General features: G+C 37.1%; 1 protein-coding gene across 3 annotated transcripts in view; it reads right to left on the minus strand.

Annotated features, from left to right (window-relative positions):
* The window catches only part of TMEM209 (transmembrane protein 209), a 41,777-nt gene that overhangs the window by 13,824 nt on the left and 5,676 nt on the right, over positions 1-22,277 (minus strand). For 2 of the 3 annotated variants that reach the window (XM_025380768.1, XM_025380769.1), the window contains exons 6-10: positions 14,788-14,989; positions 7,416-7,591; positions 6,412-6,483; positions 3,874-3,970; positions 316-441 (exon numbers count right to left, since the gene is read on the minus strand). In XM_025380768.1, the coding sequence (XP_025236553.1) occupies positions 316-441; positions 3,874-3,970; positions 6,412-6,483; positions 7,416-7,591; positions 14,788-14,989 (673 nt within the window). The remainder of the gene's footprint in view (positions 1-315; positions 442-3,873; positions 3,971-6,411; positions 6,484-7,415; positions 7,592-14,787; positions 14,990-22,277) is intronic. The other variant, XM_025380770.1, reaches the window with a different exon arrangement.

The following is a 22,277-nucleotide window of genomic DNA, read 5'->3' on the forward strand; positions in this document are numbered from 1 at the left end:
GGAAAGAACTTATTAAATAGGAATTATAAAAATTAAGAGAAATAAGGCTCAGCATGCTGGAACTATAAAGAATGTCATAGTGCCACCCATTCTTACGAGTCTAAAAGTAGGAAATGAGTGAAATATTCACTGGAGCCCATTTAGCTCATATTTAAGTTTCCTACACAAAATAAAATTATTAAGCCAAAATTAACATGTATTTATAAGACATAAATTATACTTGTAATTAAAATGGTTTTTCCTTGTTAATCTTTACTGATAAATTCCAGTGTAGTAAAAAAGCTCTCATTTTTTCCTCTTCCAATCAATAATTACCTTTGATCCTTTCAAACAAGTATTCCTGATTTGGAGTAAGGTCTAGATACTGAACAATTGTGTTCAAAGTCGGAATGAGAGGGGCTTTGACCAGGGCGGCTTGTTTCAAGCTGGTAATACTAGCCTCTGTTAAAACAAAACACAGAGAACACAGATTATTCTAAAAGTGAGTTTCCAAAAGAACTTAAAATGCTCTTCTCATGTGTTCATATAGCTGGTTCCTCACTGCCTTCAGTCTTTATACAAGTCAATGACGTCTCCCCTGACCACCCTACCTCAAATTTCACCCCTCCTCTCTAAACATTAGGAACACTACCCTCCTGTGCCTTTTTCCTCCTTAGCACTAACCACTGTCCAATGTACTGTTTTTCTTTTTCTCTTTTTGTTTTTTGAGACAGTATCTTGCTCTGTCACCCAGGCTGGAGTATAGTGGCGCAATCACCACTCACTCACTGCAGCCTCAATCTACTGAGCTCAAGCAATCCTCCCACCTCAGCCTCCTGAGCAGCTGGGACTACAGGCACATGCCACCACACCTGGTTGACTTTTTTTCTATTTAGTAGAGACAAGGTCTCACTATATTGCCTAGGCTGGTCTCAAACTCCTGGGCTCAACCAATCCACCAACGCTGGACTCCCAAAGTGTTGAGATTATACGTGTGAGCGACTGTGCCTGGCCCAAAGTACTTTATCTTTTTTATTGTCTATCTCATCAACTAGAATGAAAGCTTAATGAAGGCAGGGACTTTGGCCATTTTGCTCACTGCTGTATCCCCCAATGCCTAGAATAGTATTAATACTTGGCACAGATTAGGCACTCAATGTCGAAGGAATAAATGAAAGAAAGCAGTAATAGTTCATCTTAATTTGCACTATCTATATTACCTACACCCATTCCTGGCAAGGTAGCCAGATTTACACATGCAACATCCCTTCTCCTTCCCCAGAGAAGCAGCCAAACTGATTTTGACAAATCTATAAACAACTAATATACAGAAAATTTTATAAGACATGTATAAAAAGATACACGATCATTTTCAAAATAAGTTGAATTAGAAGTTGCCCATTATGGCAGGACAAGCAGAAGCTTTTTATGGTAGTGATTTCTCTTATCATATCCTGCAAGATAATTATGCATAGAAATTTAAAAAGCAATTAAAAATTTCAAAATATCCAAACTTACTAGCAATATCCAGTGTTAGGAAAAGCATTCTTATATGTGTCATGGCTGCTAAAGTACAAACTGGTATAAGCTTTTTGAAGAGATGTGTATCTTCTAAACCTTAAAATATGTCCAGATGCACTGGCTCATGTCTGTAATCCTAGCACTTTGGGAGGCCAAAGCGGAGGGTCTGCTTGAGCTCAGGAGTTCAAGACCTGCCTGGGCACCCCGTCTCTACAAAAATACAAAAATCAGCCAGGTGTGGTGGTGTGTGCCTGTAGTCCCAGCTACTTGGATGGGGCTGAGGTGGGAGGATCTCTTGAGCCCAGGAGGCTGAGGTTGTAGTGAGCCATGACAGCACCACTGTATTCCCTCTTGGGCAAAAGAGCGAGACTGTCTAGAAAACAACAACAACAACAACAATCTTAAAATATTCGTACCTACTGACACACAACTCTACTTCTAAGAAATTATCCTAAAGAAATAATTACAAATGTACACAAAGATTTAGTTAAGAGGATATTCACTGTAGCATTAATAGTAAAGGTAATTACTTAATAACTTAATAGTAAAGGTAATAGTAAAGGTAATTACTTAATAACTAAGTTATAGTATATATATTTTAGGCAATTTATATGGTACCCTAAAATTTTACCTTTAGCAGATGAGAGTTGAAAATAGGTGATGGAAAATTACTATTATTACATAGTCTTTACGCTTTATACAACTTTGTGATTAATATCTGCTAAGAGTCTTGGTCTTATATCTAGAATATAAAGAAAACATCTAGCACTCAACAAAAAGACAACCAAATTTTAAAATGGGTAAAGGAACCAAAAAGACATTTCTTTTTTTTTTTTTTGAGATGAAATCTCGAAGTCTCGCTCTTGTCCCCCAGGCTGGAGTGCAATGGCGCCATCTCGGCTCACTGCAACCTCCGCCTCCCGGATTCAAGCAATTCTCCTGCCTCAGTCTCCCAAGTAGCTGGGATTACAGGCGCCTGCCACCACGCCTGGCTAATTTTGCATTTTTAGTAGAGATGGGGTTTCACCAGTTGGTCAGGCTGGTCTCGAACTGCTGACCTCAGGTGATCTGCTCGCCTCCCGCCTCCCAAAGTGCTGGGATTACAGGCGTGAGCCACCACGCCCAGCCAAAAAAGACATTTCTAAGAAGATATACAAATGACTGATAAACACATGAGATGTTCAACATCAGTAGTCATCATGGAAATGCAAATCAAAACCAAAATGAGACCATTTCACGCCTACTACAGGATGACGATAAAACATACGACAAGTGTTGCAAGGATGTGGAGAAAGCAGAACCCCATATACGCTGGTGGGAATATAAAATGGTGCAGCCAGCTGCTTTAGAAGAGTCTGGCAGTGCCTCAAAAAGTTAAGAAGTTATCGTACAGCTCAGCAATTCCATCCCTAGGTATATACCCAAGAGAAATGAAAACATAGGTCCATATAAACACTTGTATGTGACTGTTCACAGCAGCATTATTCATAATAGCCAAAAAGTGCAAAACACCTAAATGTCAATCAACTGATGAATAAGCAAAATGTAGTAGATCTATTTTGAGTATTATTCAGCAATAAAGAAAATGATGTAGCTGGGCCAAGTGGCTCACGCCTGTAATCCCAGCACTTTGGAAGGCTGAGGTGGGCAGATCACGAGGTCAGGAGATCAAGACCATCCTGGTTAACACGGTGAAGCCCCGTCTCTACTAAAAATACAAAAAAATTAGCCGGGCGTGGTGGCATGCACCTGTAGTCCCAGTTACTCGGAAGGCTGAGGCAGGAGAATAGCATGAACCCAGGAGGCGGAGCTTGCAGTGAGCTGAGATTGCACCATTGCACTCTAGCCTGGGCGACAGAGCAAAGCTCTGTCTCAAAAAAAAAAAAAAAAAAAAAAAGATGTAATGATATATTTTACAACATGGACAAACCTTGAAAGCGCTACGCTCAGTGAAAGAAGTCACAGTCATGTTCACATTCTGTGATTCCATTCATACGAAATATCCACAACAGGCCTATCTATAGAGACAGAAAATAGACTGGCACTTGCAAAGGGCTGGGAGGAATGTATAGAATGGGGGGTGACTGGTAAAAGGTGGAGGGTTTCTTTTTCAGGTGATGAAATGTTTTAAAAGTGACTATGGTGATGGTTGCATAACCCAAGACTTCGGACTGTACATTTTAAATGGGTAAATTATATGGTAGCTAAATTACATCCTGATAAAGCTGTCACATTAAAAAAAACAAACTAGATTACAGACATTTGGGGTTTTTCACCTCAAGGTAACAAAATAAGTCGTCTATTACAAGAAGAAGTTTTCCACTTGGTAGATTTACTAATAGAAATCCAACACTGGGCTCCGTTTCCACATACCTCCTATCTGTAGCTCTGGACAACCCATTCGTCTCATCTGTGTGCTGACAGACTCAATCTCTTGAACAAGTGGCACTAATATTGTCTCATTGATCCACTAGGAAGAAATAAGGTACAGATTTTGGATACATAATTCCAAAGTAGCTCTCAAACAATTACTTTCTTTTTTATAAGCAACTCTGAGAATTTTTTTTTACTATCTTATAGTTGAATATTAAAAGAATCATAAAGTATAGTGAAAGAGAATAAAAGTAATAGCTACCAGAAATCAAGAGATGGTTAAATAAATATGCCACTGGAGTGTAAATTAACTAAATTACATTCCTTTTTATTTTTATTTTTTTGAGACGGAGTTTTGCTCTTGTTGCCCAGGCTGGAGCGCAATGGCGCGATCTCAGCTCACTGCAACCTCCGCCTCCCAGGTTCAAGGGATTCTCCTGCCTCAGCCTCCTGAGCAGTTGGGATTACAGGCACCTGCCACCACGTCCAGTTAATTTTTTGTATTTTTAGTAGAGACGGGGTTTCACCATGTTGGCCAGGCTGGTCTTGGACTCCTGACCTCAGATGATCTGCCTGCCTTGGCCTCCCAAAGTGTTGAGATTACAGGCATGAGCTACTGCGCCCAGCAACTAAATTACATTCTTAAATAACATGTTTTTTCCATGAAGAAAAAAAAAACAAAACTTAGCTATATGTTAAATTTTTCTTAAAATTTTCTGATTATTATGTTTAGCTAAAAGGATAATCTTCAGTTTACATTTGTAGGGTAGCTATTCACACATTTATTAATGTAGTGTTTATATTGGTTTGCAATCAGTAAGACAGTTTTTCAAACTAACATAACTGCTTAACTCTCAGCAGGCTCACCCAATTCCCTAGCCACGTGGAAAAACAGAGACTTATTACATTTGAAACTGGCTTGTGAATATTTGAATATTACAATATTACTTTAGGACTGGGACTTTCAAATGCCTCTTCCATGGCTAATATAAACTAACGCTGGGATGTGAAAAGATTGTCTAAGGATATATCCCATCTGATTTGTGTGTTGTTATTTTGTGTGTGTGTTTGTAGCAACTTCAGTTACCACTTCTGTTTCCATGCTTTTGTTTATCCATAAAATAATGAAAAAATGTTTCCGATGAAATACGATATAAACAACTGAAATAAAAACCTTCTGGGAATTAAAAAGATTTTTTGTAATCCATGTAAGGAAGCAAATTTCGATCCACTGGCAAGACTTGAACTGAATTCACATGAAGCTATTTACAGGCTTTATCCCATTGAGTGTGATTATTCCTATGTTTTTCTGCATAAGTATTAATGTGGTTGATTACTGGGTGTTAACTAGACTCTGGTGTTATAAAATATACGGTACAGGTATAAATGTATTGCTTTAAAAAAAAATCCAAAAACTCTACATTTCATAGCACATGGTAGCCTAGGGACTTCAGATGAGGAAATGTATTTGCATTTCTTCTAAGTAGCTAATACTCCGTCTGACTAAGACTTCATATTTTAAACATGTTAGCATTTTTAGACTAGCCTATAACAGAAACTACAACAAACTCCAGTTCCAGGAGATGATTTCACTCATTTATTCTTCCAACATTTACTACATGCATCTTAATTTGCCAGCCACTCTTTGGCGGTAACGAAATCATCTAACGTATCCCAGAGAGAGGTCTAGGCCCTACCCTTATAAATTCTAATTGAGTAGGTCTAGGATTGGGTTCAGGAATTATCTGTAAAATGCCATCCGGGTTTCTGGTTCAAGAAAGTAGAACCAGTTTTTGCCCCTCTATTTTGATACCCTATTTAAATAACAGTAAAAGGATAAAAAAACGAGCACAAGTAATTTCAAAATAGTTCTAGAAGATGCAGAGTGGATGGATGAGTGTTGAAGGATGAAACAACAGAAGTAGCAGCCCCTTCGGAAGCTAAGTGGAGCTCCATATAATGGAAGGGGAAGTCCATACGCCTAACAGAATCCAGGACATACAGGTACTAGAGAAGGTGGGAGGAAGACATGGAGTTGGAAATAGGGAACTAACTCACTCTGTATATGCAAAAGCTGGCCCAAGATTAGAGGGTTCTTCTGTAGAAAAACAGAAATCACAATCTACTTTGAAATAGCTTCAAGCATACATTGTCTTATCTAACTCTTTAAGTTTTCTGAGGGCAAGGGCCTCATTTTTGTTTCCCCTCACAATTCTAGGTACGTAAAAGGCTCCAATAGAAAAGCTCTTTGGAAAATAAAATTGAGAACTGGAAACGGGAGGATCTTAATAACTAAACATATTATTTCTTTATCTTCTCAAAACATATCAATTCACTAAATATGGAGGAAGAAAAAAATCTCATGAAAATAAATACCATACAGTAACAGTCATGTTTATCCTTACATATGTACCATTTATACTGTACCTTTATAACTGTAATATTCTAATTTATAATGAATTCTAAATGATATTCCAATAACATGCTTTGCATATTAAGAGACACTAATATTGTCCAAAAAGTAACGTCAGAACTTACATTTCTAAATTTAGCTGTCCATGAATCCATATGATCAAGAAGTTGTCTATTCATAGCCACTCTTGCCCAAACCTATAACAATTCATGTTTAAAATGAACAATCAGTGAGGAAAAATCTTGCTAGAAATCATCATTCTTTCTCCCATCCTAAAAATATTTAATCAACTTAGAAAAAAAATTTCCCAAACATCAATATTCATCTAATTAATATTCAGTAATTTTCTTATTACTCACTTATAAATGCTGTTCACACACAGATTTATCTTTAAAAGTTCCTTACATTGGTATGCGTAAAGAACATTTTTTTTCTTGCTTTTTTTTTTTTGAGATGGAGTCTCCATCTGTTGCCCAGGCTGGAGTTCAGTGACGCAATCTCGGCTCACTGCAACCTCTGCCTCCCAGCTTCAAGTGATCCTCCTGCCTAAGCCTACTCAATAGCTGGGACTACAGGTGCATGCCACCATGCTGGGCTAATCTTTGAATTTTCAGTAGAGACAGGGTTTTTACCATGTTGGCCAGATGGTCTCTATCTCCTGACCTAGTGATCCACCCGCCTTGCACTCCCAAAGTACTGGGATTATAGGCGTGAGCCACCACACCCAGCCCATTTTTCTTGCTTTTAAGAAAATAAAAATTCCATATTTGGTATTAAAGTGATGAAATTACTGACAAATGTTCTAATCCAAATATATTTTAAGAGCAAGACTTCTGTATGTGTTAAGTACAATTATATACCTGAGAGCCTTTTTATAATCAATATAAAAATATGTTTCAGGCAGGGCACTAAGGTGAACTGTGTGTCATAGAGTAAAATGTATGATATAATTTAGTTTTTAGTTTTAGGTACACAAAGTAAGACAGGAGCTTTCCCACTGCTTAATGTGTGCCAGATTTATATTTCTGTCCAACAGAATGGAATATTACAGAAAATATGTTCCAGAAGTAGAACACTTTCTAGCAATGCATAAATCATAAACATTAAGTCACTTTTATTTTCCACTTACCTCTTCTGCAGCTTGTTTAGAGCTGAGATCGGCTTCATCTTTGTTAGCACATGGGGCCTGAGACCTACAGGCAAGCTGATACTGAAACTTCTTTAAAGTTTGTGCATAATCCCCCATAGAACGACTGTAGTTCCAGAAAGTAGGACTGCTGGAAGGAGAGGTAGAATCTGGGCTCCCTAGAATTGATTGTGAAGATAAACAGTATCAGTGTGTTGTAGCAATTCTGACATCTAAAGTTAACACTTGTATCTAGGCAACGCCAATCCAGGAATCAGACCAACCCTCAAGGAGATTCTCTTCTCCCTAACATAATTTTCTCTTTAGAGAACACAGTCGGCTTGTGATTAAAAATTTAAAACAGTATTTTCTAAGCCGTATCACTTTAAGAGTTATAAGAACAATAAGCAGTCAAAAGGAATCTGTCTAGTTTTGTTGAAAAATTAAGCTCGTTTCACTCTCTAAGACTTTTAAATCATTTAGTAAGAAACAAACAAATTTCTTTAGGAAATAAATAGGCTAAGCAAGTTCTTTGTTTGAAGTTTGTAGAAGCTCCTTCTGAATGGGATAACTATAGCCTCCTACTAAAAGATTACTCTCCTGGTAACAGGCTAAACTTATTTGTCCCTGTACTTTACTGTTTTATTTAACAGCCTGTGGTAATTCCTGAGTTGTATTAAAAGACTATCTGATGGTTATCCTTCTAAATTTATAAATTTACTTTTAAGATATGTAAAAAAAAGTTATATTTAGGAATGTACTCCTACAGAGGCCTCTGAACCAGGACACTCATCACACTTCAGGGTTATAGTTTTTGTCTGTTTTCCCAAATAGAATTGAGTTCCTTGAGAGCAGGGAGCATTTTCTTTTTCCTAGCATCTAGCATAGCGCCTAAATAAATAAGCAAGTTTTTGACAATTATATGGTATTTATAAAGGGCTTATATTTTCAGAGTTTAACTGATATAAAAAATATCAATTGGTACTTTATACCCTCAAACAAAACTCATAAATAGAAACAAGTTTTGTTTTTTTTTTAATCTTAGCAGAATTCTGAAAGGAATGACTGGAAAATAACAAAACTCATTTTCCTTATGTTTACAGGCACAAAGAATTAGAAATCATCAAAGGGACATGCAGCAATATTTCAATTCATCAAAATTTTGAAGGTTAGCTAGTAGGAGCGTTGGTGAATGTCGTATGTTTCATCCTGGCATAAAAAGCTACATATAGTAAAGAAACATCACACTTTGTATGAAATAATGGCAAAACTGACTTTAGGAATGAATTAATGTTAAGAAAAGCAGTTGCCAACCAACACAAATGATTTAATAAATAGAGAACAGAAATGGAAAGAAACATGGTCATAACAGAGCATAAAGTTATCCTATTTTGATTAATCACTGCGATTATTAACTTTAAGAAACATAAGTTTTCTATGAAAAAACCTGTATTTGAGAAAAATTTCATTGAAGATTGGCTTTAGACAATGAATAGAAATAGTAAGTTCTAGTACCTCTGGGCATTAGTCAAAGCAAAGAAAAAATGTACATAGCAAGTAATGACAAAACAGGCCTTTCCATGATGCATACCACCACCACCCCACAATAGCACACAATCTACAGCTGGAGAACCTCAAAAAACTAAGAGTCAAAGCACATGGAGATTTGGAAATCTGGCAACACAGCAAACCAGACAACCTAAAACATCTCCCACCATAAATATCTAAAAATATTTATTAAATAAAATATGTTCTTTAGACAGGTGCGCGGTGGCTCACGCCTGTAATCCCAGCACTTTGGGAGGCCAAGGTGGGCAGATCACTTGAGGTCAGGAGTTCGAGACAAGCCTGGCCAACATGGTGAAACCCCGTCTCTACTACAAATACAAAAATTAGCCAGGTGTGGTGGCGCACGACTGTAATCCCAGCTACTTAGGAGGCTAAGGCAGAATTGCTTGAACTCAGGAAGCAGGGGTTTCAGTGAGCCGAGATCACCCCATTGCACACCAGCCTGAGCAACAGAGCTAGACTCCATCTCAAAAACAAAAAAAACCTCAATCTCAAAAACAAAATTATTAAAATGAATAATGGAGCTTGCAAAAAAGTAAGGCTATGAATAGCCAATGGTTAAAAATGAAAAGAGAATTAAAAATCAAAATAGCCTGTAAGAGGATGCTGTGGCTGCTCTAAAGAATTTTGTAGGCCTTGAGAAATCTATTAGCTTGGAATTCATTGCCCAAGTGGGAAATGGAGATAAGGATTTGGGCCCATAAGAGGTAGAGAGTTGGGCTGACACCTTTCTCCTACCCCTAGTCCCTGCTGCTGGTAGAGGACCAGGAATCTCAAAGGGCCACATTCTGAGTAGATAAGAAAAAAATCTGTTCAATGGGACCAGGAGATAATGAAAGCTTGTCTGTCATAGGTTGTTGGGAGATTTAAAAAAAAAAAAGAAAAAGCACCCCGACATTTAAAAATCATAGATATATCTTCACATGGGTTTAGAGTGCCCATTTATATTACCTGTGAGGTCCAGGAATCTCCAAGCTTAGAAATTACTTAAGTTAGCTCAAAGTCAATAATACTCCTAAAGCACCTGACAGAGGCAAATACAAGACAGCTAGGAAGAGACAAAGCTTCCATCCAGCCAAGATAAACTTACCAGAAACAAACAGAAATTACATCAAATACAAGGAAACAAGCCTCCAGGCATAAGAACTAACAAGACAAAAATGGTGAGTATTTAACCTCCAAGAACTTTAGATAATTGAACTATTGGACAAATAACTTTAAAAAAGTGTGTTTAAGCAACAGAGACAGAAAAAGGAACTGAAAACATAAGAATAAAAAATATTCTACAAAAACCTGGCATATTTGAAAAGAACCAAATAAAACTATAAAATGAAAACAAGTGGCTGAAATTAAAAAACTCAATGAATTAGTTAAATAACAGTTTAGACATTACTAAAGAAAGAGCTGATGAGTCCACAATGACTAAACCAAAAAAGTTGGGGTGGGGGTAAAACAGAACGCTCTTCTTTAGAGAAGAATGCCCAACTATGAAATGCACAAATAAATAATTAGAAAATCTCCACTTTAGCCAGGCGTGGTGGCTCACACCTGTAATCCCAGCACTTTGGGAGGCCAAGACGGGAGGATCACGAGGTTGAGAGATCGAGACGATCCTGGTTAACACGGTGAAACCCCATCTGTACTAAAAATTCAAAAAATTACCCAGGCGTGGTGGCGGGCGCCTGTAGTCCCAGCTACTTGGGAGGCTGAGGCAGGAGAATGGTGTGAACCTGGGAGGCGAAGCTTGCAGTGAGCCGAGATCGCGCCACTGCACTCCAGCCTGGGAGACACAGCGAGACTCTGTCTCAAAAAAAAAAAAAAAAAAGAAAGAAAGAAAATCTCCACTTTATAATCACCACTTTATCAAGGGCAAGGATCATCAATACATGCTAAAATCACTGGGTAAAATGCTGTTATAGAAACAGGACATAAAGGGAAAATCATGAAGAAATCCAGTTGCTATCACCTTAACCAAGTGATCCAATTTTATTACACATCACCGACAGAGACAAAGCAGCATCACGCATCTCCTGATGTCATACACTGAAAAGGACATGCCACCACCTATGTTGTATTCTTGCCAGAAAATAATATTTAAACGGAATCTAATAGTAACAAAATGATGAAACAAATCTGAATTTTCAAAACAATAGCCTGGTGTCTTCAAAATGTAAATGTCATAAAAGAAAAAAAGAAAACAAAACAAAAACCCCCACACAACCCAAACTATCCAAATGGTTTAGATTTAAGGGGACAACAGAAGCACAAGTAAATGCAGTATGTGATACCTGACTGGATCCTGCATCAGTAAAAAAAAAAAAAAGCACTATAAGGGTCAGTATAGGTCAACTGGGGAAATGTGAATATGAACACTTGTAGTATTTTAAGCATGACAATCACATTGTAGTTATTTGGTTTTTTCCTTTGAGACGGAGTCTCGCTCTGTCACCCAAGCTGGAGTGCAGTGGTAAGATCTTGGTTCACTGCAACCTCTGCCTCTCGGGTTCCAGTGATTCTCCTGCCCCAGCCTCCAGAGCGGCTGGGATTACAGGCTCGCGTCACCAAGCCCGGCTAATTTTTTAGTAGAGGCAGGGTTTCATCATGTTGGTCAAGCTGGTCTGATCATGAGGCTCCTGACCTTGTGGTCCACCTGCTTCGGGCTCCCAAAGTGCTGGGATTACAAGTGTGAGTCACTGTGCCCAGCTCATATTGTAGAAAGGAAAATGTCTTGTTCTTAGGAGATGCATGTGAAATACTCAGGAATGAAGTGGCAGGATGCCTGCAACTTCCTTTCAAATGATTCAGCAAGAAAGTGTGCATGAGAGAGAGAATATGAGGGCTGGTTTTTTACTACTGGAGAAAGTTACAAATATGAAAACTGGGGAGGACAGAATAAACTGTATAGCTGGACTGGAATTAGAAATAACATTATAAACTCATGGTTTTTTAAAAACAGACAGAATAATACATATAGATGTGTGTGTGTACATATATCGGTGTATGGGTCTATACAAATATTTCCTAGAGGACCTGGAATAATGATACCTCAATAACAACAGTGTGCCCAGTGCCCAGATATTAATTTCTAAGTATCGTTCTCCATTAAAAGGAATCAGGGCTCTTAGAGAAACAGACTGACTCTGGAGCTAGCCAGGGACAACACAAAATGAGCCTGACATTTTGTGGTACTGGAAAGGTGGTAGGGGTGGGGGGATTAGCTCAAAGAATGATGGTAACATGTCAAAAGAACAGAGAAGTCAGCTTACAGAGCATCCCACTAGCCCAATCTGGGACAACCTAATCATCAACATAAGTGATATGATTAGGGAGAAGAAACCTTTATCTTATAGAATACCAAGAAATAAATGTAAGAGGTGGCTACACAATAATGTAAATGTACTTACCACCACTTAATTAAACACTTAAAATTGCTAATATTGGGCCAGGCACGGTGGCTCATGGCTGTAATTCCCAGTACTTTGGAGGCTGAGGCAGGCAGATCACCTGAGGTCAGGAGATGGAGACCATCCTGGCCAACATGGTGAAACCCCGTGTCTACTAAAAACAGAAAAATTAGCCAGGCATGGTGGCAGACGCCTGTAATCCCAGCTACTTGGGAAGCTGAGGCAGGAGAATCGCTTGAACCTGGGAGGCAGAGGTTGCAGTAAGCTGAGATCTACCACTGCACTCCAGCCTGGGCGACAGAGCAAGACTCCATCTCAAAAAAAAAAAAAAATGGTTAATATTGTAAATTTTATGTATACTGTATTAGTTTAAAAAAAAAAGAAAAATGTTAAAGGAATAAATAAACATAGGAAAAATGATGAAATTGGAAAGCCCCATGACAACCAACATAGTAATAATTTTGAAAATAATCTTAAAAGGATGTTAGAACTAGTAAGTCAAATTTTGATGGGGTCAGGCACAGTGGCTTACGCCTGTAATCCCAGCATTTTTGGAGGCCAAAGTGGGTGGGTTGTGTGAGCTTAGGAGTTTGAGACCAGCCTGGGCAACATGGCAAAACTCTGCCTCTACTAAAAACACAAAAATTCGCATGGCATGGTGGCATGCATCTGTAGTCCCAGCTACTCAGGAGGATGAGGTGGGAGAGGCACCTGAGCCCTGAATTCAAGGCTGCAGTGAGCCAAAATTATACCACTGCAATACAGTGAGACCTATTCTCAAAAAAAAAAAAAAAAAAAAATTTGATGGGGACCAAATATTTATGTAGTTTTAGATAAGTAGCTTCCCACAAAATACTTATTAATCATTTATTAATTTGCACAAAATACTTAATTTTCGAAAACCTATGGGCACAGAAGGGCTAACAGAATAGGGATAGAGATACCAGACAGATACTAACCAAAAAGAAATTAATATAGATGTGTCAATGTCAGACAAAATAGACTTTAAGGCAAAAAGCCTAAGAGATAAAGATAAAAGGCATAATTCACCAGAATGATATTCACAATTCTGAATTTACATGCATTTAACATAATCTCGTATGTATATTTAGCAAATCTGACAGAATTGTGAGAAAACACTTAATGGAAGACAATCAATGGGAGCTTTTGGCATACTTTCTTACCAACCAATAGATCAGGCAGATAAAAATTAGTAAGATAAAGAATTTAAGAATACCATCAAGAAGTGTGACAGTGAACAAATATAGAGGCCCAAATTTAGAGACTCTGCATTCTGTTCAACATACCAAAGCCATTTACAGAAAAGTGATCACATGGTAGACCTAAAAGCAAGTCTCAAACGAATAAACACAAAATTGATAGGTACAGATCAGATTCTCTAACTACAGTAAAATTAACTTAGGAGGAAAAAAAGGTAACCAAGCCTTTTCAGGCTTGAAAATTAAAAGCAACACCAATAACACTTCCAAACAACAATAATATTACTTCTAAATAGCTCCTACTGGGTCAAAGAATAAAAGTGAAGTCAGAAAATATCTAGGTATTACAAAGATGTGCCAAGGATACATAGGTTCTTCGTATTATACTCTGTATTAAAGTTTCAGTAGACCCAAAATATTTCAAATTCTTTTTAACAAGCATGTATCAAAAATAAGAAGATAATACTGACTGGTTTCTGTAACATCTGTGGCACTTTCAGGCAAAATGAAATTAAAAATCACTGGTGAGACTTCAAGCGACACAAAGAGCCATGGTCCAATAACCGGCTTCCTTAGTAGCGCCTAATATGCTTTCCATGAAAGTTCCTGACAGGGAAAAATCATTACTCAGTTCAATAACCTAATTTGGTTTCAAATAATTGACTCTGTAATAATCAAATCCACCCCAAACAGATTAAGATCTGCTAACACTCTTTCCCAAGGTAAACTATAGGCTTTCAGGAAATACTAAAACGCAAGTTTTAAAATGTTCTGAAAAACAGCAGCGCTTCTCAAGTGAATACATGCTCTCTCTTTCAGCCTGCTCTGCCACACCAACCTTCCAAAGGACTACCTGAAAAGAGACAGCTATAATTTGAGTAAGTTTACTATGCACTGCTTCAAAACATTATTTTGTAGCCTCAACTTTAAATAGAAATTGTAACTTACATTATACAAAAAAGCTTTCAATCTTATTGTAGGTTCAAGATTTCTTAGTTTAGCTATATTTCACTTCTTAAATTGTGAACTTAATTCTAACTGTGTAAAATTATGTTACATATAAAGTAAAAAAAGTGCTAACAAAGTATGTTAGTATGGATATTAAAATAATGAAAATAATAGGTTAAGGATTAAGTGACACCAAAAATAGGTATAGTAGATATAAAGAAAATATATATGTACCCAGCTTAACCCTATGCTGTTTCTCTTCTTCACTTCTAAGAAAAGTATCCAAAGTCCGTAGGTCGGTCATGTAGTCTTCTTTGTCAGTAGGTGAGTTGTAGACGGTAGGTGAAGAACGGTAGCGAGATCTCAATCCACTGCTTTCTACTGGTCCAACAGTGGTAGGGTATGAAGAAGGAGGAGAGGGGCTAAAGCTCGCCAACTATACAAAATAAAAGATCTTTACGTTATTTTTCTTTAATTGAAATTCATTTTGTTTTGGTTTTTGACTTAAGTAAAACATCTGGTAGAATGGCAAAAATCCACAACACTGACAACATCAAATGCTGATGAGGTTGTGGAACAACAGAATCTCTCATTCTTTGCTGGTGGGAATGCAAAATGCTACAGCCACTTTGAAACCCACTTTGGCAGTTTCTTACAAAAGTAAATATTCTCTTACCATACGATCTAGTAATTGTGCTCCTTAGTGTTACCCAAGGAGTTGAAAACTTACATCCACACACAAACCTGTACGTTTATGGCAGCTTTATAATAGCCAAAACTTGGAAGCAACCAAGATGCCCTTCAGTAGGTGAATGAGTAAATAAACTGGCAAAATTAGGTAATGGAGTATTACTCAGCACTAAAAAGAAGTGAGCTGGGCACGGTGGCTCACACCTGTAATCCCAGCACTTTGGGAGGCTGAGGCGGGAGGATCATCTGAGGTCGGGAGTTTGAGACCAGCCTGACCAACATGGAGAAACCCTGTCTCTACTGAAAATACAAAATCATCCGGGCGTGGTGGCTCACACCTGTAATCCCAGTTACTCGGGAGGCTGAAGCAAGAGAATCGCTTGAACCTGGGAGGTGGAAGTTGTAGCGAGCTGAGATCGCGCCATTGCACTCCAGCCTGGACAACAAAAGCAAAACTCCGTCTCAAAGAAGAAAAAAAAAAAAAAAGAAGTGAGCTATCCAGCTACGAAAAGACATACAGGAATCTTAAAATGCATATTGTTAAGTGAAAGAAGCCAATCCGAAAAGCTACACAGGTATGAGTCTAAGTACATGACACTCTAGAAAAGGCAAAACTATGGCAGCAATAAAAAAATAAAAAAAAGAACAGTGGTTAACAGGAATTTGGAGGAAAAGAAGAATGAGTAAGTGGTACAGATTTTTTATTCTGTATGATACTATAATTGTGAACACATCATTACACATTTGTCCAAACCCATAGAACGTACAACACCAAGAGTGAACCCTAATGTAACCTATGCACTTAGGGTGATAATGACGTATCAATGCAGGTTCATCAGCTGTAAGAAAGATACCACTGTGAGGGGGTATACTAATCATCGGGGAGGCTATGCGTGTTAGGACAGGGGATTACACGAGATCTCTTGACTTTGCTGTGAACCCAAAACTGCTCTAAAAAATAAAGTCCATCAAAAAAAAAAAAAAAAAAAGTAACTCAAGGAGCCTAGGAGTTAGAGGCTGCAGTGAGCCATCACCGTGCCGCTGCATTCCAGCCTGGGTGATAGAGCAAGACCCTGTCTCTTAAAAAAAGAAGTAACACATGCATATTTTTAAAAATAGAAAGTATAAGTAAAATAACATCTGTAACTTTGCCACCCAGAGATAATATAATCCTTTTTCATATTTTATGTATTTTAAAATCTCTAAAATATACACAGCTTTGTCAATGTTATGATGAAGATAGCTGTACATAAATCTTTGAATGTCTGATGGCTTCCCTTAACAGATTCCTAAAACTGAAATTATTTGGTGAAAGCATATTAACAGTTACTTGATATACAAGAATTTTAAAAACTGGACATTTAATTTGCATTTCCCTATATTTATGATGTTAAATACTTAAAAAATACAATTACTAGTCACTTGGATTACTTATTTAAATGTTTACTCAAGTACATTTACAATTTTTTTCTATTGGGGTCTTATGATCACTTTATATTAGCTTGCAACAAGTTAAAGATTAATCAGTCTTGTAATTGTTTAATGCTGTTTGAAAATAAAAATGTTAATCCTCTTCCACACAGATTTCTTTTATTTTTAAAATTAACATATTACATCCTTATATACACTATATCTGGGCTATTATTGCATTAATTGGCCTATTTTTGCCTAGAGGCCATAATATTTCACTTATTAAGTTTTAATGTCTATGGGGAAGTATCCTGTTACTCAAAATTTTCTTGGCTCATTTGTTTTTCTTTATTAACTTTAAAATCAATGAGTAACTTGCATAAATCTATTTTTAAAAAATGGTAGACTGGGACTAATTAGAATTGCATACACCTTATACATTAGCATGTAGGGAGAAAATCTTTATAACAATATCTTTTTATCCAAGAACATTTTCTCTCTCTTCATCTAGCATCTCTTATATTTCTTGGCAATATTTTGGCCCCACTTCTAAAGCTCAATCTTGGGATCTTATGTTTTTAAATCAATTATGAAAGGAATTTGGAAACCCCTATAGATCTAACTAAATAATGCTGGCATATATATAACTGTAAGCTATTGATTTTCGATATTTACCGTGTATCCAGCCACTTAACCAAAGTTTTTAATATGAAAATGGATGTTTTTAGGAAACAGCTTTTCAAACTTTAGGTTTTAAATGAACTCCTGAATATAATGTATTAATAGATTTCTTGTATTGCTAGGATAAACTTTACCTGGTTATCAATTATTCCTTAAAGGTTATTTTGAAAAGAAGAAAAAAGAGTTGTTAATTTCTGTGAATTCAAACCATTATTTAGTTTACAACTTTCACATTGTCCTATTTATTTTTAAGTTTTTTTGGTTTGTTTTTTACAGATCCCAGGGGGAACTATTTTGTGCTTTAAGTTTTATTACATTCTATAAAGTAAAATAGGTAGTGGTGTTCTTATCTTTTCTGTATTTGGTAATAATTCATATTGAATACCAAGTATTTAGGCAATCATTATATATGTCAGGCAATGTGCTAATTATGCTTAATACATACATTGTCTTATTTTATCTTTTCAATAACAGGTACACATGATTACTATATTCGCCTTATGAGTTTACATAACTTGCTGAAGATCATATCAGGATTTCAATCCTGTTTTCTAACTCAAGTTGATGCTAACATGTTGTTTTACTGGATCAGAATTAGCTGTTCATAGGCCAGCAAAATATTAATAACTTTTAGAAGATGGGTAAAAGATACACAGGAGTTCACTATATTAAAACTGGTCACTTCACTTTTGTGAGTTTGAGATTTTCCATAATAAAAAGTCTATAAAGTAACTGTGTCTTCAAAGTTTAAAAGAACTCAATAATAAAACTTAAGGGCCCTACAGTCTTCTGGGGATGTATGTGATGTATCGTTTTTAAATTTTCTCTCTCATTTTGGTTTTCTACTTCTTAGCCAATTTTTGGCTTTTTTTTTTTTTTTTCCAAGAAAAGTAATGTATTTCATTAACTTTTCTAAGTTATTAGTTTGGCTCAACAGACACTGATGTAGCATCTATATTCCATGTACTGGGCTAAGGAAACAAAGATGAATAAAAACACATAATCCTGTGCTCAAGAGGGTTACAGTCTAGAGGGAAAAAAGTGAACATTATTATAGACTGAATGTCTGTGTCTTCCCCAAATTCGTATGTTGGAACCCTACCCCCCAATGTGGCTGTTTTTGAAGTAAGGGGGTCATCAGCCTAAGTGAGGTCATTGGAGTGGGGCCTTGTTCTGACAGGCTCAGTGTCCTTACACGAAGAGATACCAGAAAAGGCATGGGAGGGCAAAGTGGCTGTCCGTAAACCACAAAGAGCCCTCACCAGAAGCCAAACTGGCAGGGACCTTGATCTCAGGCTTCTAGCATTCAGAACTATGAGAAAGTAATTTCTGTCAGGCCACAAAGCCTGTGGCATTTTTTAATGGCAGCCCAAACAGACTAATACAAGCAACTATTTTAAAATATTATGCTTTGTTTGATATATCATTATGCAAATATTCTAAGGTAGGAATGTAAGTAGCTACAAACTATGGTATGGGGCCAGGTGTGGTGGCTCATGCCTGTAATCCCAGCACTTTGGGAGGCTGAGGTAGGAAGACTGCTTGAGTCGAGACGTTTGAGACCAACCCAGGCAACATAGCAAGTCCCCATCTCTACCAAAACAAACAAACACCATAGAGTGTTTCCTCAAAAAATTAAAAATAGATATATAAACTCTACTTCTTAATATATACCCCAAAGAACTGAAAGCAGGGACTCAAACAGATAAGCTGTACAGCCTTGTACACTGCAGCATTCAGTCTTCACAAAAGCCAAAAGGTAGAAGCCATCAACATATGAGTGGATAAACAAAATGTGGTGTATACATACAATAGAGTATTATTCAGCCTTAAAAAGGAAGGGAATTATAACACATGCTACAACATGGATGAACCCTGAGGACATTATGCTAGTGAATAAGCCAGTTAAAGGACAAATACTGTATGATTCCACTTAAATGATGTACTTAAAGAGTATCAAATTCAGAGAGACAGAATAGTGGTTGCCAGAGACTTAGGGGATGGAAAAAGAGAGTTAACTGTTTTCAATGGGCACATTGTTTCAGGGGGGAGATGAAAAGTTCTAGAGACGATGATGGTGACAGTTGCACAATTTGAATGCATTTAACGCTACTGAACTATGCACTTAAAAATGGTATGTTTTATCACCATTAAACAAACAAAGGATGATGTTAAGAGTGTTTTCAGCAGAGAGAATAACTTAAAAGATGAGTAACAACACAGAGACATGAAACGTTATGGTAATAGCTATTCTCTGCTCTTACCATAAAATGTAAAAATATTCATTTTGGTTTAAACTTCTCTATATCCTTTTCTAAATCTTCCATTTCAATTTCTCCTTAAGTCTATGTCTTATTTGCCCTGCTGATTTGACAGATTTGTCTATTTTATGGGATTTCCCATGCACACAGAAAAAAGCTCTTAGATAATAATTCATTAACATTTGCTTTTATCATTTTAAAAATAGCTTTATTGAGATATAAATTCACATACCACACAATTCACTCATGTAAAGTGCACAACTCAATATGTTTTAGTATATTCACAGGATTATAAAGCCATCACAATCAATTTCAGAACATTCTTTTCCTTCCTCCTACTAAAAAAGAACTGATCAGATATCAATCTCCTTTCTCCTTCCTTTCCACCCCAACTTTAGAACCACTTCCTGTCTTTATAGATTTGCCCACTCTGAACATTTCATATAACTATAATCATACAATATGTGGTCTTTTGTGACTGGCTTCTTTCATTAGCATAGTGTTTTCAGGACTCATCCACGTTGTACCATATATCTATCATTTTTTCTGTATCCTCCTTGTTATAATTTTATAATTTTGACCTGAATTCTTAGTACATCTGTTTTTATTTTTTAAAACAAAAATGGGCACAGCGAGGTGGCTCATGCCTGTAATCCCAGCACTTTGGGAGGCCGAAGTGGGTGGATCATTCGAGGTCAAGAGTTGGAGATCAGCCTGGCCAACATGGTGAAACCCCATCTCTACTGAAAATAAAAAAATTAGCTGGGCATGCTGGCGGGTGCCTGTAATCACAGCTACTCAGGAGGCTAAGGCAGGAGAACTGCTTGAACCCAGAGGTGGAGGCTGCAGTGAGCTGAGGTCGCACCACTGCACTCCAGCCTGGGCGATAAGAGTGAAACTCTGTCTCAAAAAACCCCCCCCAAAAAACAAAAATAAAAACATTTAAGGTTAAGAATTTACCACTGCATATAGCTTTTACTATATCCATAAATTCTGATACTGAAGCATTCTTGTTTTCCTATTTTTAATTTAACCTAATAATTTGGTGAGTATTTTAAAATATTTTAGTGGTATTTTTCAAACCTTTATTTTTAATTTCTAGTTTTCTTTTTGTTTTGGTCAGAAAATACAACATGTTCAATTCCATGACCATCTCAAATAGAATGGCACAATATTCAATAGTGTTCTTATGGAGGTTCTTATTAAATTTTATTGCTCCCATCTTTTGTGTCCTTATTTGTTGCCTACTTTATCAGACATTGATAATGCTAAAGTCTTTCAATACAATTGTGTGTATTGATTTCATTTTTCTAAAGGTTTTTGCTTTACATTTTATGATGCTGTATTATTCAATATACAAGGACTGGGATTGTAACTATTTCATCTTATGTATTATTTCTTCCATCAACTTAAAATGACCTTTTGTCTAATTCTTACTCCTCTGAAGTTATACATTGTTAATACTACCACCTTATTTTTATGTTTTCTCGATATGCCTTTGTCACCTTTACTTTCTTTTTTTTTTTTTTGAGACGGAGTCTCGCTCTATCGCCCAGGTTGGAGTGCAGTGGCACAATCTCAGCTCACTGCAAGCTCTGCCTCCAGGGTTCACGCCATTCTCCTGCCTCAGCCTCCCAAGTAGCTCGGACTACGAGCGACCACCACCATGCCCGGCTAAGTTTTTGTATTTTGTTTAGTAGAGACGGGGTTTCACCGTGTTAGCCAGGATGGTCTCGATCTCCTGACCTTGTGATCTGCCCGCCTCAGCCTCCCAAACTGCTGGGATTACAGGCGTGAGCCACCGTGCCCGGCCGTCACCTTTACTTTCTTTTGATATTTTCCTGATACATCTTTTAAGATTTAAAAAAAGAAAGATTACTAAGGTTAAAAAAAACTCATTTCATTATTTTTCCCCTCAAATTTGTAAATACAAAGATATACAAGGCAAAAGAAATGACTGGAAAAGAGTAGGTACAAAGGGAGAGTTAATGTAAGAAAAAAATTATTTCTTTAAAAATAAAAATTATACTTGACATTTTGGTGTTGTCACTTCTTTTGTACAAATAGAACATAAGCTTGATTTATCTGTTTTTGAATCAAAAATGCAATAGTATTTGACATTTTTTGTTCTAACAGTCCACAATGAAACTGCTACACACAACACTAAAAACACAGCAAGTGTACAGAATCACCCAGAAGACTCTAATACGCAAAATCACATGTAATACAAAGGAGGCTCCAAGTCAATTAAAGGTAAAAATAATTTATGATATTGGGACAACTAGTTATCAATTTTAGCATAAAATAAAAGTGAGTAAAATTATCATCTTATACTATAGTGGGGGAGAAATCAATTCTGACAGTGAGAAAATTTCTAAACTTAAAAACAGAGCAAGCCGGGCGCGGTGGCTCAAGCCTGTAATCCCAGCACTTTGGGAGGCTGAGACGGGCGGATCACAAGGTCAGGAGATCGAGACCATCCTGGCTAACATGGTGAAACCCCGTCTCTACTAAAAATACAAAAAACTAGCCGGGCGAGGTGGCGGGCGCCTGTAGTCCCAGCTACTCGGGAGGCTGAGGCAGGAGAATGGCATAAACCCGGGAGGCAGAGCTTGCAGTGAGCTGAGATCCGGCCACTGCACTCCAGCCTGGGCGACAGAGCGAGACTCCGTCTCAAAAAAA

Source organism: Theropithecus gelada, chromosome 3 (assembly GCF_003255815.1).
Source record: "Theropithecus gelada isolate Dixy chromosome 3, Tgel_1.0, whole genome shotgun sequence".
Lineage (NCBI taxonomy): Eukaryota > Metazoa > Chordata > Mammalia > Primates > Cercopithecidae > Theropithecus > Theropithecus gelada.